General features: G+C 42.3%; 1 protein-coding gene across 1 annotated transcript in view; it reads right to left on the bottom strand.

Moving 5' to 3' along the window:
• ANTXR1 (ANTXR cell adhesion molecule 1) overlaps positions 1-16,869 on the bottom strand; it is a 113,313-nt gene that overhangs the window by 48,737 nt on the left and 47,707 nt on the right. Inside the window, exon 13 of the mRNA XM_030035873.1 lies at positions 2,856-2,955. Coding sequence (XP_029891733.1) covers positions 2,856-2,955 — 100 coding nt within the window. The remainder of the gene's footprint in view (positions 1-2,855; positions 2,956-16,869) is intronic.

Below are 16,869 nucleotides of genomic sequence, written 5' to 3'. Positions count from 1 at the left end.
GGTTAGCACCTGGCTCCCATGCTTTTGTAATATTCCCTCCACAGATATCAAGGGAAATTTTGCCTGTGCTAGTATCAGGCACAGCAAAGACCTAACTATTGTTCTGATCCACTAAGCAACAATTGCATCTACTGTAAACCAAGTGGTAAATTCCAGACTTCATCCCAGAATACTTCTGAGACCAATAAACTTGGATACACTTGGAAACAGCATTTCTTGATGGGTGCATGCCAAGGAGATACTGGGTTCCAGATAAATCTCCAGAGTAAGTCTATTGACTTCAGTCCATTTACTCCAGGGATGAAGCTGGCTTGGTGTCTTTCCTGAAGAACTGCTGGATAATAATGATTCCAATTTAATTAAAAAGCATGCCAAGAGGAATTTCAGGGTTTAGAAATGTGCTTGTCACTCAAACAAATTTATACTTGCTAAGAAAAAAGTTTGTTGTGTTTTTTCTTTCCCCCCCCCCGGACACATACACAATTATCTCTGAAATGTCCCTGGGCTTGAATCCACAGCAGTATCTCTGGGTCTGCGGTTTGATTATTAGAGGTTATTGCTTCCCTGCCTCTCTTGTCTGTTGTGCAAGCCAGTTCCTCTGCCCTTAATTCACTCTGTTGCTTCTGACAACACTGCATTCCTTAACGTGCCATTACCAAACTAGTAAATAAGCACTGCTCTGCTCTCTTTCTCCCTACCCTAAGTCAAACAAGCTGGGTACTCCTCTGTGGATTTATCTTTAATTTTACAGAATCTTTAGGTAAGCAATACACAGTGAGGTATCTTAGCTGCTGATCTACTGCCAAACATTCTGGACTGCCCTCCCAGAGAGATGGAAGAGGTTTCATACAGGCTCTTGAATTAAAATCTTTCCAGCAAGTAGAGAGATGTGTTTGACTTACTTACATTTGGAAAGTATCAGTGAGATAGTCCCCACTCGGAGACCTTGCTAAGAGGGAATGTGGGAGGTAAAGGAGGAGAAAGGGTGAGGAAAAGTTTTTATCTACAACAAATTTTTTAAGTACAGAATTTAAATCTGGAAAATATTAAGATTATAAAGTTTCATGTGGACAAGAGACTCCCTATCTCTGTTGCACTCGCCTTGCTTATCTGGACTGTATTTCTTACACTTCAAGAACACTGTTATACGACCACTATCCTCATATCATTCCACTGGAGCAGTACCATACTACCCTCTCAAGGCATAGCTCCATATTCTCCTTAGTCCATGCCCTGCTGCTTTTATTTATACCTTTTTCCTATCAGCTTCATCCTTCTCCTGTAACAGAACCTTAAAATGGCAGCATCACTTAGGGCCTTTCCTCTCTATCACCTCAATTCTCCACCAAATCCCAGTGTAAACATCTGTACATGGCACATCTCCATTGACTTCTACGCAGATGCGCCAACAAAGAAGTTGGCCCAGCTTCTCTGGGAACGTGCCATCTAGTTTAGACAAATAACTCTGAGCAGCCTACCACGCTGCTAATCCTTTGTCCACTTCTAGAACTGATTTTTTTTTATTGTTCTGAAAAGTCCAAATAAATATTTTTCCCTTTCTGGTTTTCATGTCAGGACAGAGGTGCGAAACTACTGTGAAAAGCAGTGTTTTACCCCCTACCATTTCCAGCCAGAAATAGAAATAGACAACTAAGATTTTTCCTGCGAGATTTCCATCCTTGTTCTGGATAGAGAAATACATCTCACCACAAAGACTCATCCTCAAATGTGACTGCTCCTGCAGTTTGTGGCTCCAAAGTTCTCGGCACCGGATCGTAGGTTTGGTACAACATGGTGCAAATTTACAAGTAAGTGATTTAAAATCAGGAATAACAATAGTGACCCAGAAACTGCAGCCAGTTTGGCCAGTCTTAAAAGAAGCATCTGAAACATTACATACAGCCAGTCACCAAAACCAGACTCCAATTTTGCTGACATTTATACATCCCTAATTCTTGCTCTATATTTGCAGCACAAACAAGGCCCAAAGGAAGAGCAGAGCTTCACTGTATTGTACGTTCCACAATAACCAGCCTTTGCCCTGATCTTCACTGGGAAAAGGCAGCCCTAGGGGATGATGAGCAGAGATGTACAGGGGTATGACAGGTCCTTGCAGACAAAGAGCAGGGCCATGTGTGAGAGAAAAGCTTGTCTCAAGTCCTGTGATTTCATTCTTGCCTGCCTTGACCTCTTCCTTCTCTTCCATTTTCTCCTCATTTCTGTCTGCCTTTTTTGATTATTAACTCTGTGACTGTGCATTTTAACTCCATAGAACATTTTGTGAAAAAGCATGGAGGAAAGATATTGCTCAGTGAAGCATAGTCATACTTCTACTGAAACTGTCATTTGGATATTTCAAAGTGCTTTTCAGACATGGTGAGCCAGGAAAAAAAGTTAGTCTTGCAAAAATTTGCACACTTAGAAATGTCTTTTCCTTGTACCTGAGGCAGAACAAGGACTCCAGCCAGGGTTCAGAATGACTGCCCTTCTACAGGAGCCCTCCAGCAGTGGGACACTGACACAGGAATTGGAAAATCCAGAAAAGCCATTCCTTCCTAAAAAGGCATGGCAACTAATACATTTCTGCAAACCACTTCCATATTGTGAACAATGAATAAGACTAAAAGGCTCCTGACAAGGTCCATATGTTAGCAACGTTGCTATTTCATGGGTATAATCCAAAGGTCAGGCAGATGAAATAGAAGCACAAAACAGTGCTAGCAATGGAAGAAATGCCATCTTGTTCAGTGACCAGTCCTACGCTCTTTCTTACTGGAAAACTTTGCCTCCTTCCCATTCATTTCTTACATTCAGGCAACACCGAATTGCTGTTTTGTGCTAATGATTTCTGTCACTTACCACTGTGCAGCAAAGAGGCCAGAACCACCAGAGAAGAACCAATGCCAGCAAGAGGAAGAGGATCAACAAAGCAATAGCCAGGATGGTCCCATCTGACTGGAAGAGAAACACAGAGAGTGAGTGAGCGCTACTAACACAAAACTCCCCTCTCCATGGTACCTTGCCTGTGCATCCTGCTTCCAGGCAAGTACATGTCCCAAAGGCCATTGCCATACTCCATTTACTTTTCAGACAAAATGCAGTTTTCCTCCCTCCTCATACACGCAAATGTGGCACCCACCCTTCCCACTTCCTTGCAAAGAAGCTGAGACCTCTAGTTCACTTCCCAGAGAGTTATAGGTTTTGCCTCAATTTTCTGAACCTCACAATTATGTAAAACACTTGTTTCACTTCAGATCAAAACTAATGTAATATTCCTCAGAGTATTGTGAAGACTGAAAAAAAGATTTTAAAAAGAGCTCACAACACAATGTTTCATTGCAGTTTAACCATTGTCCTTTCTTTGCAACTCTCTTCCCCTCTTGCAGTATAAACTTGAAAGAAATGTTAGAATTAAAGTTTACTCCAAACAGAAAACTTGAAGCAAGATTTCCATGGGCCCACAACTGAGATCATCCTGCTCTTCTTAGCAGTGCTGAGCCAGGGTAGTTCTGCCATGAGCTTTTCAAGGAGATTTGAATATACACACCATCACAACAATATACAGGGTTTTTCTACATCAGAAGTCATTAACTTTAGAAGACCCTTTGCTCTCTAACTGGGATACTTCCCCCATTTAAAAAGGAATTTGCAATTCTCTGATATCAATTAACAATGCAAACTGCTGCACAAACCAGGTCAATATAGCAATCAAAACCAAATGTGCATTATTTCTTGTCGCTTAGATTTAACCCAGACCAGATGTTCTTGGCTTCCTGAGGCATGCCAACTTCCCTATACCACTCCTCTCTCCAATATCATCCTATTCCGAGATAAGCAAGCAGTCCTGATTTAAGCTTGTTTGAGATGTTCTTGATGTAAAAGCCAGACATTTTAAAAACCCCACCCAAGTGTCAAGATCACAATGCCAGATTAATGACACATTCAAGAGCAGACTGACCTGTAGGATAGGAAAACTGGGTGCCTGCTTAAGTCACTGTAATTCAATGGCTGTATGATCTCCCATCATACCATAATGGGAAGAGTAATGGAAAAAACAATCAGGTTGAGAACAGTTTCCAAACTCTCTTCTGGTGTAGAAGGAATTTCTGGAGAACTTGGATCAAGACAACCTGATCTTTGACACTTGTAAACAAAAGAGAGGTAGTCCACACAGGAGAAGAATTCACCCAGGACATCTCTGGAAATGGACCTTGGACCCCAACACAAAATAAAAGCTCATTTGAGAAGACAGAGCTGTACGTTTGGTGCTGTTCCTCTAGACAGACAGCATATAGTCACATCCATAATCTGCAAAATGGAACCTGCTGATATTCAATGCTTTAGAAAATGTGATCCTGACTCTCTGCTGTCATGAAATTGTAGAAGAAATAGGGCTTTTTATGTCTAATTGTTGTCTGCCCCTTTTGCCCCTATATTGTAACAAATATTTCGTCATTAAGAATATTCTAAAATCAATTTGCAAAAATATGAAACAAATTAAGGTGGCCTTTTAACTGTTTTGTTCTGGGGATTTTTTGTTTGTTTGTTTTTAAAAACAGAATTTATTTTTACCCCCCCCCCCCCCCCCCCCAGACAATCTGTAAAGAACAATTTACATTACCCTAACACATCTGTTTCTCTGCAAGGCAGCTGATGTGGCCAGCTGGTATTCTGTGTATCACAGCAGCAAAACAGTCCGGAGGACGTAGAAGGGTTTGATTTGCCAAATCTTACATTTCTCACTCAGGTAATGCCTCTCACTAAAGCCAGCATTGCCTAGCAAGTCTGCAGGAATAAGCCCTCTTCAGATATCAAAACCAGACACCCCGTCCCATCCCGTGTCCCCCTCCCCCCCAAATTCTTGCTAGATTAATTCATTTTCTTATATTTTAACAAACATCAAAAAATTCCAGACAAATATGAACTGAATTTTCTGGGCTCAGCCATAGCTACAAAGTGTCAAACTGAGACCCTTAATCAGGAACCACAAATCCTATCTTCATCTACTCTGTCTGTGCTGTCACTGCTGTAAACGAGGTTTTGAAGAAACCCTAGCAAGTCAGACCAGGACAAAGAATATATACACAATAAATCCTACTATAATCACCCAAAGTGGCCTGAAGTCTGGTTTTGGTTTTATCTTTATTTTGTCAGTTTCTGCTAGAATTTAGCTAACATTCTATGCAATATCTACAGTTTTATACAGCTAGAACTATGCTTAGATAGAAACTGCTACTTATCCAAGCTGAATAATAAACAAGAAGGAAAATATGCCTGCTGAAATAGTTTGCAAAAGTTCCACTGACATTTTGAAATCTTCCTGCCAGTCTTAGAGCTGGTTAAAAAGGGCTGAAGCATTTGAAATATCTGTTTTCATTCCATTATTTTTTTTAATCAAAATTTGGAAGAACAATACAAATGCTCATGGAAACACTGAACCATGGAATAATTCAATGAGCTGTGTTTAACACTTACTGAATAAAGGCTATCAATTGAAACCAAAAAACCAACATTCATTTTAAAGACAAAAAAAAGGAGAATTTTAACACCAAACTAGTGAATTTTCCATTAAAAATATCCATGGAGACAAAGGGTGGCTAGCCCCTAAATACACACAGTCATCTGAAATCAGTACTACTTTCCCATAGGGATTCATCTTGACTACTTACACTGAAATAAAACTGTGGTGCTTGTATCCATAGTGAGATCAACAGCCTAAAACACCACTACACCTGAATGACTGAAAAAAGCCAGACAGCTAAGGTACTCGTCAGAGCTTCTGTCAAATGCTAAGTGTAAAACATTGGCAACTTGCTTCTTGACAACTGTTGAAGACCTAGACTATGCCTGGAGTCATTGTTTTGAAATGCCTTGCTCTCACATCAAGAAACAGTCATATGAAAAAGAGCAGGGTCTTTAAATGACCTTTCAAGGTGCTACACATTCGACATGTTAAAACTCTACCATGTAGACTTTGAAACAAATAAGCTGGTAGAGAAAGCAAGGCAGCTGTGCCTTGAAGCCTCCTTTTCCCTGCCAGAGTCCAACAAGGCCAAGAAAATATACAAGTATTGCTGGCAGTTGAAGTACTGGAATGGAAAACAACCTCTGGAAGCTACTGTAAAATATAAAGATATCAAGAAATGTGAAACAGGACAGGACAGATTAGAGGCATGTCCTCATACATAGGGGTGTGGAGGGGGGGGGGGGGAGAGAGAGGGGGGGGGGGGGAGAGAGAGAGAGAGAGAGAGAGAGAGAGACTGAGGGAATCCTCTTGTCACAAAACAGAAACCTCTTGGACTGTAGATACTCCTAGAGAGAAGAGGGGAGGGATGGCAGAGTCTGATCCAGTAAACAGCATGGGCTATTTCCTTAAAACCCAGAAACATTCAGATACGTACTGTCCTACAAAGGACCACACTCCTCTAAGGCATGCATGCAATCCCTGGGAAGATCCTATCTAACAAAAAGGTTAGTGTAAACCAGGTGCAGGCACATTCCTTTAACAGTCAGGGAACAGGGATGACCACTCCAGTGATGGTCATGCCACAGAGGAAATGACTCATCCTCCAGAGTTCTTTTGCTATTGCCTACTGAGATTGCTGCCTAAGACCAAGTTCCTAGAATTTTGCTCTGGGAAGCATGTACACAATCATGCAGAGCGACAAAGCCAAGACAGAATCTGTGATTTTAAGCTCCCTATTTTGTCTTAGGCATCCTCGAGGCTTCTAACAGAAACAAACATAAATTGATTCATAAAGAAACATAAATCAGTTCATTGGCATTTCAATGTAACGATGGCTTATTTCTGAGGGTTTTCCAAAAAAAATGCTACTATGCACCAGATGGGCATTTTTTGTTGTGTTTGGTTTTGGTTTGGTTTGTTTTTTCCAATCTTCTTATTTTTGTTCAAGATTTTATTTCCTAGTTTCTCACTTTACTGCACTGGCATTTGCAGCATACATTAGCTCTTCCAGAAAGGTAACCTGGAATAACAACCCCAAAGTGCACGGACCCTCAAAAGCTTTGACTACTGACATTCAGGAATGATGAATGAAGTACTAGGTGCATCTAATAAACGCACTCATGTACTGTGGCTGACGAATTAATGCACTGTTGATTTATAGGGAGAGGGAGGTAGGTAGCATGCATGCTTGTTACCACAGCAGTAAATGGATTTAACTTTAAGCATGTGTTTAAATGTGCTGACTTCATGCTGTGCCTAAGAGGGATGGACTTCTGTTAAATACATGCATTAAGCGCTTGGCTTTAGTAGGCCTTGAAGGCCGGGCTCAGTAAAAGGATTTAGTTCGAGCTCCTACAGACTTCACTGTAAAGTAAGAAGCCTAAATACTCTGTTTAATGTGGTTCTGCACTCACTACTCCAGCAAATGAAAGCGATGCACCCTATCAGCTAGCTGCTCTCAGGACTACTGGTAGTCTATCAGTCCCCTGTGCTGTGCAGAAGAGCTTGTGGGAGACTTTCCAGCTGTTAACTGCAGCAGAGGGCCTAAGGCTGGCATGCAGCCCCATGATGTCACCTCCACAGCAGGCTGGAAAGCTGCTGACATTACTGCATCAGGGCTAGGAGTGCAGAACCATCTGCACTGTTACCAAGAACTGGGAACAGCAGTGTGAAGACAGCCATATAACCACGTCTCACTTCAGAGTGACTCTACAGTAATAACAACTTAAATAACACTTATCACTGCTAAACCTTAGGTGCTTTACAAAAAGGAGAAACATGGTTAATGTCATTCCAGAGACAGGGAAGATGTGAATGGCTCCTGTATCCCAGTCCTTTCTTACATTTGCCAAGCAGGAAGAGCAATAACATGCTGAAAGACTTCAGAGATGTTAGTAAAAAGAATGAAGTGCTTTTAAAAAGCTTTATGAAATTCTTGAGTACAGGTTTGAATAAGCATCCAAAAATCAGACAGAGGTTTTTTCCCTGGAGAGAAAGGAGAAACAGTTTTAATGCCCTTTAGTCAATATGGGAGGGGAAGACAAAGGATGACCCTGCCTTTTCACACCAGAGAGACTCAGGCAGCTTTTATTGTGAAGGAAACACTCTCTATTTCTGCCCAACTCTCCTGAGGACTCTCCCATCACAGCAACAGAAACTGATGTCTATCATTTATTTTATCACACACAGGAACTTTTTTTAATATAACAGAAACGATCTGGCCTAATTTCTAAAAGGAAATGAAAACTCACTGAATGCACTGTTCTGCAATACTAGTCTCTGATCTGCATCTATGTGAGGCTGCTTGAGTGGGAGCCAAGTTCAGCAGGGGATTCGAGCAAGGAACACCTGTTCTAGGTCACCCAGTAGAGGTGTTCTCAGCTCCTTTTTTCCAAGTTTACTGTGCTGTGAAATGAGACGCCCCTCTGGCAATGATCTGTTTCCCTACTCTCCTTCCAGTGCTGAAAGGAGATGAGAGCCTGCTTACAAAAGACTTTTCCAGCATCCTATGTTATTTGCTTTACAGGCCAGCATAAACACCAGCGAAGCTTCACTCCACCATATGGTGTATAAACCCAGAGCAAGAGACAACCCTTGTCCTGAAGAGTTCACACTCCAAACAGAGCAGGCAAACACATGGAAGGAAGGAGTAATCATTACTCCTTCTGTTACAAGGAAAAAATCTTTGGTCAGGGAAAACAACTCTCTAATCCTTGATTGCTGTGTTTATGCTTACAAAAACAAGCTGTACTTTTCCTTCAGAAGAAATACTTAAAAGTTTCCAGCTAAACAGAAGTGTTCGCAAGACTTCCGAAAGGCAGATATGGCAGAACTGATGGTAGAATTCAAGTTTGTCCAGTCCCAGGCTAGTGCCTCACCCATAAGGCATTGCATCTGGGATCCTGCATTAAATACAGTACTGTCTGGTGGGATAGTTTATGAAGAAACACATGACAAAACCCTACAGTCTGATGAGCTTTCCCTCTTCAGTTGCATATACTCTACATCAGTATTGGGATTCAGTAGTCTTCAGATGACAGGCGCCTCCCCATTCAGAGGTGTTGAGCTCCAAAGGCCTTTACCCACCTCTTTGGTTTTCTAGCTCCCTCAGATATCCCATCGGTTTTGGTAAAATGCTCCAAATTCTGTTACTGTTTCTGATACAAAGCACCTGACCCCTGAATTTCACTGCGAAGAGACCTATTCTGAACCAAAGGCTAAAAAGAGTGGTAAGACTTCATGCCATTGAACACCTGCTCAGGTCTCTCACTAATCATGCCACTACCTGTCAATCATCAAACTTCAGGTGTCACAATTTTAACAGCCTCACTGCAGAAGGCAGCACAGATCAAAGGGAGCAGGGCCTCTTAGCTGCAAGCCTTCAAGCACACTAACTACAGATAAGCATCTTAATAATCACACCCTACAGCTACAGGCAGAGGTCATAGCATCTTGTCAGGCCTCAGGTTTTGTCCTGGAGGTGAATGTGTGACCCTTGGCTTTGTGGCTGGGACATCACAGGCCTGAAATCAGCGAGCACAAAGGCAGAGGCCTCTTGAGCACTCTTTTTAGGTTCAATCTGCACACACACTTGCACTGAAATAATGCCAGCAGCTTAAGTGCTCCCCCCTGACAGTACATGTTTGGTTGTCGATGTTTCTGTTTTGATCGAGGAAGTACAAGGAGCTCCTATTCTGAAACAGCCATCTCTTGTCCGCCAACACTTGTAGCTAAACAACAAAACCTTTGAGGTGAAACCCAAGCAGTTATTTTGGTTTCCATTTGTGCCTGAAGGCAGTCCTTAACAAGAAGTATCTTAAATCCATTTCAGGAGGTGAATAGCAACTGGAATAATAGCAGACAAAATTCTGTGGAATTAGACTTTGTCATAACAGCAACCATTTATGGTTTGACTTGAGTTTACTTCTTTGCGAGGGAGCAAAGGAAGGAAAATGGCATGCTACAGCTCTGGAATGTCTTGCCTCTGTTCATGTCTATGAGATTTGTAGCATTTAAGCAGCATTTAAAAAAAAAAAAAAAAATCTCAGGAGCACCTTCCTTGAGCTAACACTCATGTATCTCCCACAAGCTGAACAGGAGAATTTCCTCACAGGCCATTACAGCATGCCAGCATGACCTGAACCCACACAACAAGACATGTTTGGGATAAGTTTCCTTCTGAAACTTGGTTTAAATTGAAATCACATTTTCAATGGAAAAACATTTCAATAAAACAAAACATTTTGTTTCAAATGCACTGTTTCAACTTAATGTTAAATGGGATTTCACTATTAGAGGTGTACATGCGTGCAGAGATTATAGCACATATTTTCTAGTTAATTTCAGCACTGTCACAGGAAAAAAGTCCGCATAGCCACAAGTTATTTTGATGTTCCCAAATTAAAACTTTTCAAAACTTCCATTCTGTGATTCTGCCCCCACCTCCAATTTATTGGTCTCTTTTGTGAATCCCTACTTTCCAAACCATAGGAACATGTTGTTTGTAATATGCCTACCATGCTTAAGGGTATTATAAAACAGCCCATGTAGCAATATTAGAGTGAAATAATCTCTGCACATTTAACTCTAAGGGTGACCTGTGTTAGCAAAAACATTCACTGCCTATTATACTTGCAGCATAAAGCATTTAAGAGCAATTACTTTTAGAAAAAAACCTGAAATCATATGCCCTGGAGTTCCCACAGAGCAATACCTCAACTAATAATATACAGGTCAAGGGCCTAGAAGAGTGCTCATTAAATTTACTCTGCAGTTTCATAAAGCCTCTATTGATACAATAGTGAATACACTTTAATTGCCTGCAGACTTAGAAACACTGATAACTAGCAGAGCCTTAATTGTGCAGCCCAGAACAAAGTTGCAATTGAAAAAACCCTCCTTTAGCAGTGAATTACATTCCCTTTAAATAAAAAAAAACCTTCAGTGAAGGGCATCATTAGTTTTTACTACAAACTTGTAGTGCTTTCTTGATTTTCTAACTTTTTATTTCTCCATATTTAAAGAGCAAATCCACCCACTGTTGTTTAACTCAAAGGTACAAATTCCTTCAGTCTTTCAAACAGCCACAGGAAGAAAACCAGGATACCTAGATGCAGTAAAGCTGTGCCAGTAGCCACATCCTTTTGTCAAATGCAAAGCCTGTCGAGGTTAAGAGGCCAATTTCTCCTTTTTAGCTGACTTCAATGGCTCCTGCACCCTTGCAACCAGAAATGTGAGACCAGAGGGACCATTTCTTTCCAGAATGGTAGGCCTGTTCCCCACCTGTCACCTCACCGATCATCCCATGCCATTTATCAATGGTTGCCAGCAAGATAACTGCTTCATTACAAGATAACCAGTTCTCTGATCTGCCTGTGCAAGACTTTCTCTTGCTCCAAGTTGCTGTCAGGTGCAATAAGCCATTGCATCCATTCACTTCCACATTTACCATTTCAAGAAGCCCCTTTCCACAGCCAAGGACTGGCTTGGCCCAACTGCTGGCCAGCAGCTCTCCTCTGGTTTCCAAAATCTGGAATGGCTAACTGCCTGGCAGTGTGCTTAACCACCTTGAGATCTTCCCAGCCAAGAGTGGGTTTGGAGCACCAGCATCTCAGGTAAGGAGGGCCTGGTATCTACCAGCACTGGATAGGACCTTAGCTTACAAGGGTAAGCCTGGTTTAGGCGCTGCATATGCCTCCCAAATGCAGTTGCTTCCCCAAACTGCCCTGAACCAACATGTCCCCTTTCAGCTGAAAGACACTGCTTTTTACAAGCATAACTTCCCTAGCCCTGAAGGAACAGGGTGTAACGCGGGAAGACATCCATTACGAACTAGATACACATGGCAAATAAAAATGAGTTTCAATCAATGCTAATCTAAGGCAAGTCTAACACCCTGCCACAGAAATGTTCTCCCAGGCCATGTGTGGGTACCTCCATTGTCTTGCCTTCTTGCAAAAGAAGCATCACATGTTTCTCGCTAGGCGATATAAGGAGTATAGGAATATCAGCTAGTGATGCTCCTTGCTCTTCCAGTCAAGAGCTGCCCAGGAAGACCTGTTTTATACTGTCACTGCAGCCCTGCAGTTTTCACCTCCCTTCCTGTTTTGAGACTGAGAGTTACTAGTGCAAGAGGTCATTAGTGTTTTTTCCTCTTCTGGGAGCATTTTAGAAAACGAACAAAGACTTATTTTAATTCCCATCCTGGCTTCCCTCCGAGATACTCTTTTTGCACTGAAGAACTTGGCAGCAGCCCTCCAGTCAACAGAGTAGGACTGACTTCCTGCCTCTAAACTCTGCCTTGTAAATTATTTCCTCTATTGTATATTCCCTTTCCTGACAATGCTCGGTGCGCAACCTGCTCTGTGCACATCTGCATGCGTACACGTTCATAAAGCAGCATTTAATACTTTCTCCTTCTTTCAGTTCTTCAAAGTCCTAACATGGGAACAGGAGTAAATCCCTTTTTAAGAGCTTCCCAACTCCACCAGCCATTACTTGCTAATTCTTCTTCAAGCAGTGGGAAAACCACTGCAGCATACACTCCCCAGGCATTAACAGGTGCAAATGAAAGCTATGCACACTGCTTTCATACCACTAAAGCCTGATGTGGGACAACTTCACATAGGAAATTGGTGGTATGCCGAGACTAATAGCTGAAGAAGAAATAATTTAATTTTTTCTTTTTTTCTTTTTTTTTTAGTATTAGCAGTAGTGGAAGCTGAGGATGCTCAGTTCCCATTGCATTTGTGGTCCTATGCCCTATATTATTGGTGTTACAAGATGAGGTTTTTATATTTAGCAGAGAGTAAACTATAGTTCTTGGTGCCTCCAACTGCTAAAGATCCACTGATGTCAACAGTAGAATGAAACTACTTTTAAACTCTCATCATTAATTATCTGCCACCCAATTAAGATATTCTGGTCAGTCAGATAAAAAGTAGAAAGGGTGCGACCACACGATAACACCTGTAGCAACGTAAGTTGTAAGCTTCCAGATAGGGACTGGAGATACATTAATCTTTATTTTCTGCCTTAATGTCTCTTTTATAAATGGAGGCACATTAAAAAATTCTGGTATCAAAAGCTAAAAAGAGGAAACCGATCACGGCAACAAGAATTTAGTCTTTCATGCTATGTTAAAACATACTGTTCACTTACTGTAAAGTCACACCTAAATGTGTCCAATTGTTTTTGAAGTCCTTATTGTAATCACTGACAGCTTTATTCAGTTACTGCGTACTTTTGGCCTCTGCTAGCATACTGCACAGAGACCTCTGCAATGGAGAACAAAGGCACCTCATTTACCTGCAGAGCAGACAGCCCAGCCCACCCTGAGAGATCACATCTTTCTGAGGCACTGGAAAGCTCAGAGCGCTTGAGTGACAGCAAGAGCATTGTAACAATTTAAGTGAATAGCCTTGCTGCAAGGAGTTAGACAGAAGCAATTTGGGGGTAGGATATGCCTTTGTGTTCTGTGGTTACACAGCACCTAGAGCAAGTCAGTCCGTAATTGTGACTACAGTACAAAGGCCAAGCAAGAAAGAACATCAGCAGAAAGTGGGGGTGTATGTGTCTTGTCCCCAGAAGGGGCCTTTGTCTAATTTGAGTCAGGCAAAGAGACAGATAGTGACAAGTTCTGATAACTAAACATTATTTATAACCAGAATACCTCCGTGACACTCAGAACTGGAGGACCCAGTTGCTAAACAGCTGCCCAGGACACATCCACGTCTTTAGCCTCCTAAAGAATGCTTTCAAGAGTAGCCTCCTCCTGAAATCTCAAGTCCAAGCAGTCACAGCTGATTCCAAGGGCTGGAAGGAAGAAGGGTTTTAAATCCACATTGGATTCTATAGAGGAGAGATTACCTTGTCCAAAAGAACACAGAGGAACAAGCCCAGCTTCTCTCGGGGCCAGTGTGATGCCACAGCCTTAAGAACATTCCTTTAGAAGCAATGCCCTGCCCCTAGGTGTGCCTGGCCTTTGCAGGCTTCAATATTCAGGACTGCCATTTAGCACCTTCTGCAGCAGCGGAGTTCACCTGGATGTCCCTGCATGGTTTTGCTCTCTTTTTCTTAGGTAATGCAGTAACAACACAGCCTCAGTGCCCTCTGTATGGAAGGGGAGATTCCTTCCCCCCACAGGGGAATATTCAAATGAAAGAAAAACATTATTTAAAAGGTACAGATATTGAAAAGCCAACTTCAGAGAAATAAATTAGTAACTCTCCAAGACAAGCAAGCCAAGAGACAAATTCATCAAATACTTCCAGCCAGCTGAGCTTTGTCATACTGGAGATGCTGGCACCTTATCCCCCAGCTAAGCATATAAACAGCATGCTGTCTCCAAACCTTAAGAGCACTCATTCCAGCCATTCCCCTGTTCTGTCGGGGTAGCTGCCAGTGGTCACATAGCCCAGGCCACATAACACCCTAAATTACACTCAGGACAGCCCTGTCTTAGTTTAACTGGGTAATACATAAATTAGTGGGGAGCAGGATTAAACTTCTGTCTGCAGCCCCTGATTTACACAGTGTTACCGTCTTGCTTCTGAAATAAACCCAGCCACTGTTAGCAGCTTTACCAGAAGCCAGCCACTAATCCTCAGTCTGGGGCGTGCAGTCAGCAAAACCTTTGAATAAAAAATAGTATTAGCCATCCACAGAGAGGGCACAAGCAAGCTTGATATTTACATGCAGTATCATTCTGCCCTAAGCTAGAGGGTCTCATCTGCATTCCATAATTTAATAAAACAAATGCTTTGCCCAACCAAACTCCTCCTGTGTCTGGCCCATTTTTGACGGATAAATGGAAATCACTGTATTCTTCCAACAAGCAAAACTCCTTTTTGTCCACATTGCTCCTTATTGACATATGGGCCCCTGCCTACTGAGCCCAGCTCCCCAAGGCTGCTGCAGGCACCCTGCGAGGGTGAGCACGACACAGCCTTCCCAGTTTCGTCCCCGCTGAAGTACATACTATCTCTTGCCCTGCACCACCTGGGGATCTGTGAGAATGTGTGCTGCAGCCCCTAATCACCTGTGGAGACATGATTAAATGGGGTAGGCTTGGCTTTATGGTCTCAAGGCAGTGGGTGCAATACCCCTGGTCTCTCTCCAGCATGCTGTTATTTTCCACCCCTGACAGACAGATATATGCTCTGACACTTTTATCATCTTGAGGGCATCTGGCACTGTCCAGCTAGGTTTCCCATTAGTCTTTAGAGCCACCAAACCAGCAGAAAAGCCAAGATGGTAGCAAACCACAACGAAAGCACTATTCCTGAGAAACTAACAAGAGGGTGGGAGTTGCATTCACCAAAACAAACAAAAAAATTCTCCTCTCCTAACCTGGTTCTCTATTTTTTATTTCTTTCACTCTTCTTTGAGGTAAAGACTGCACTCTGAAAACTGAGCGGTCCCATGCAATTCCAGTCAATGCTTTTTACCATCTCCAGAAAATGACAACTCCACCTTTAACTAAAGGCCTCTGCATGGGATTGAGGAATCGAGCTTTGTTCTGACTGATACTTCCTTATGCATCAGATAGAAGATGGACCTTGCATTTGGACTTTCATTTGTTGGCTAACATGCCTGGGCAAATTCCAGACTGATACTTACCACAAGGGATTTAAAAGGGCCTCCTGTGTGTAATTGACTCTCTTGCCTCTAAAAACTCATATTGAAAATCCCAAGGAAGAAAAACAAAATAAAATCCCCAAAGACCTCCCCTGGACTGTTTCATACCTCAGGCTTGAAAAGAACTGCGCCAACCTAGAATTTTGATTCTTTTTTAAATGGAGATTTTGCTCCACCTGATCCAGCCAAGATCACTTTTATGTGACTGCAAGCCTTCCCAAAATGTGCTTTAAAATGGAAAAGCTGAAAGATCCCCTGCAACAAAAGCATCTTTACAAGTCTCTCCCACACATTCTTCTGTTTTCTTTTGTTAAATGAAAAAATCAATTACCTTTTGATAGAGAGGAAAGAATTGCAGTAAGTACCAGGAAAGCCTGGAGACTCACTTTAAAAAACAAAATTTAAGCACTTCTGGCAATTTTACTTTGGGAACCTAAACCAGCAATTCCTTGAGTCCCATGGAAAAGGAGGTATAAGAGCATATACAGTCACACCTGTACTCTGATATTGGAAAGCACAAACAATTGAGCAAAAGGCAGAATACAACAGAACCCATGCAGTTTAATTTCTGAGACCCCTTGCACTTTTTCTGGGGCTGCAAACCTTGAAGCCTGCCACCTTTCAGGAAGCTGAAAGCTAGGGAAAACAGAAGTCCCTCAAAGCACAGCAGACCACCTGCAGTCCAGGAAGTGGATTCCAAAGTGCCCAGTTTTCAAAGCATAGGTAGAAGCTCTGAGGCTGTTTTAGCTGTACATGTGACTCCTTTTGTTGTGGTTTAACCCCAGCCAGCAACTAAACACCGCGCAGCTGCTCACTCACTCCCCCCCACCCAGTGGGATGGGGGAGAAAATCGGGAAAAGCAGCAAAACCCGTGGGTTGAGATAAGAACGGTTTAATAGAACAGAAAAGAAGAAACTAATAATGATAATGATAACACTAATAAAATGACAACAGCAATAATGAAAGGATTGGAATGTACAAATGATGCGCAGTGCAACTGCTCACCACCCGCCGATCGACACCCAGCTAGTCCCCGAGCGGCGATTCCCTGCCTCACTTCCCAGTTCCTATACTAAATGGGACGTCCCATGGTATGGAATACCCCATTGGCCACTTTGGGTCAGGTGCCCTGGCTGTGTCCTGTGCCAACTTCTTGTGCCCCTCCAGCTTTCTCGATGGCTGGGCATGAGAAGCTGAAAACTCCTTGACTTTAGTCTAAACACTACTTAGCAACAACTGAAAACATCAGTGTTATCAACATTCTT

This window comes from Aquila chrysaetos, chromosome 13, assembly GCF_900496995.4.
Source record: "Aquila chrysaetos chrysaetos chromosome 13, bAquChr1.4, whole genome shotgun sequence".
NCBI lineage: Eukaryota > Metazoa > Chordata > Aves > Accipitriformes > Accipitridae > Aquila > Aquila chrysaetos.
Note: the sequence above shows the minus strand (reverse complement) of the source record. Positions and strands in the feature narration are given on the sequence as shown.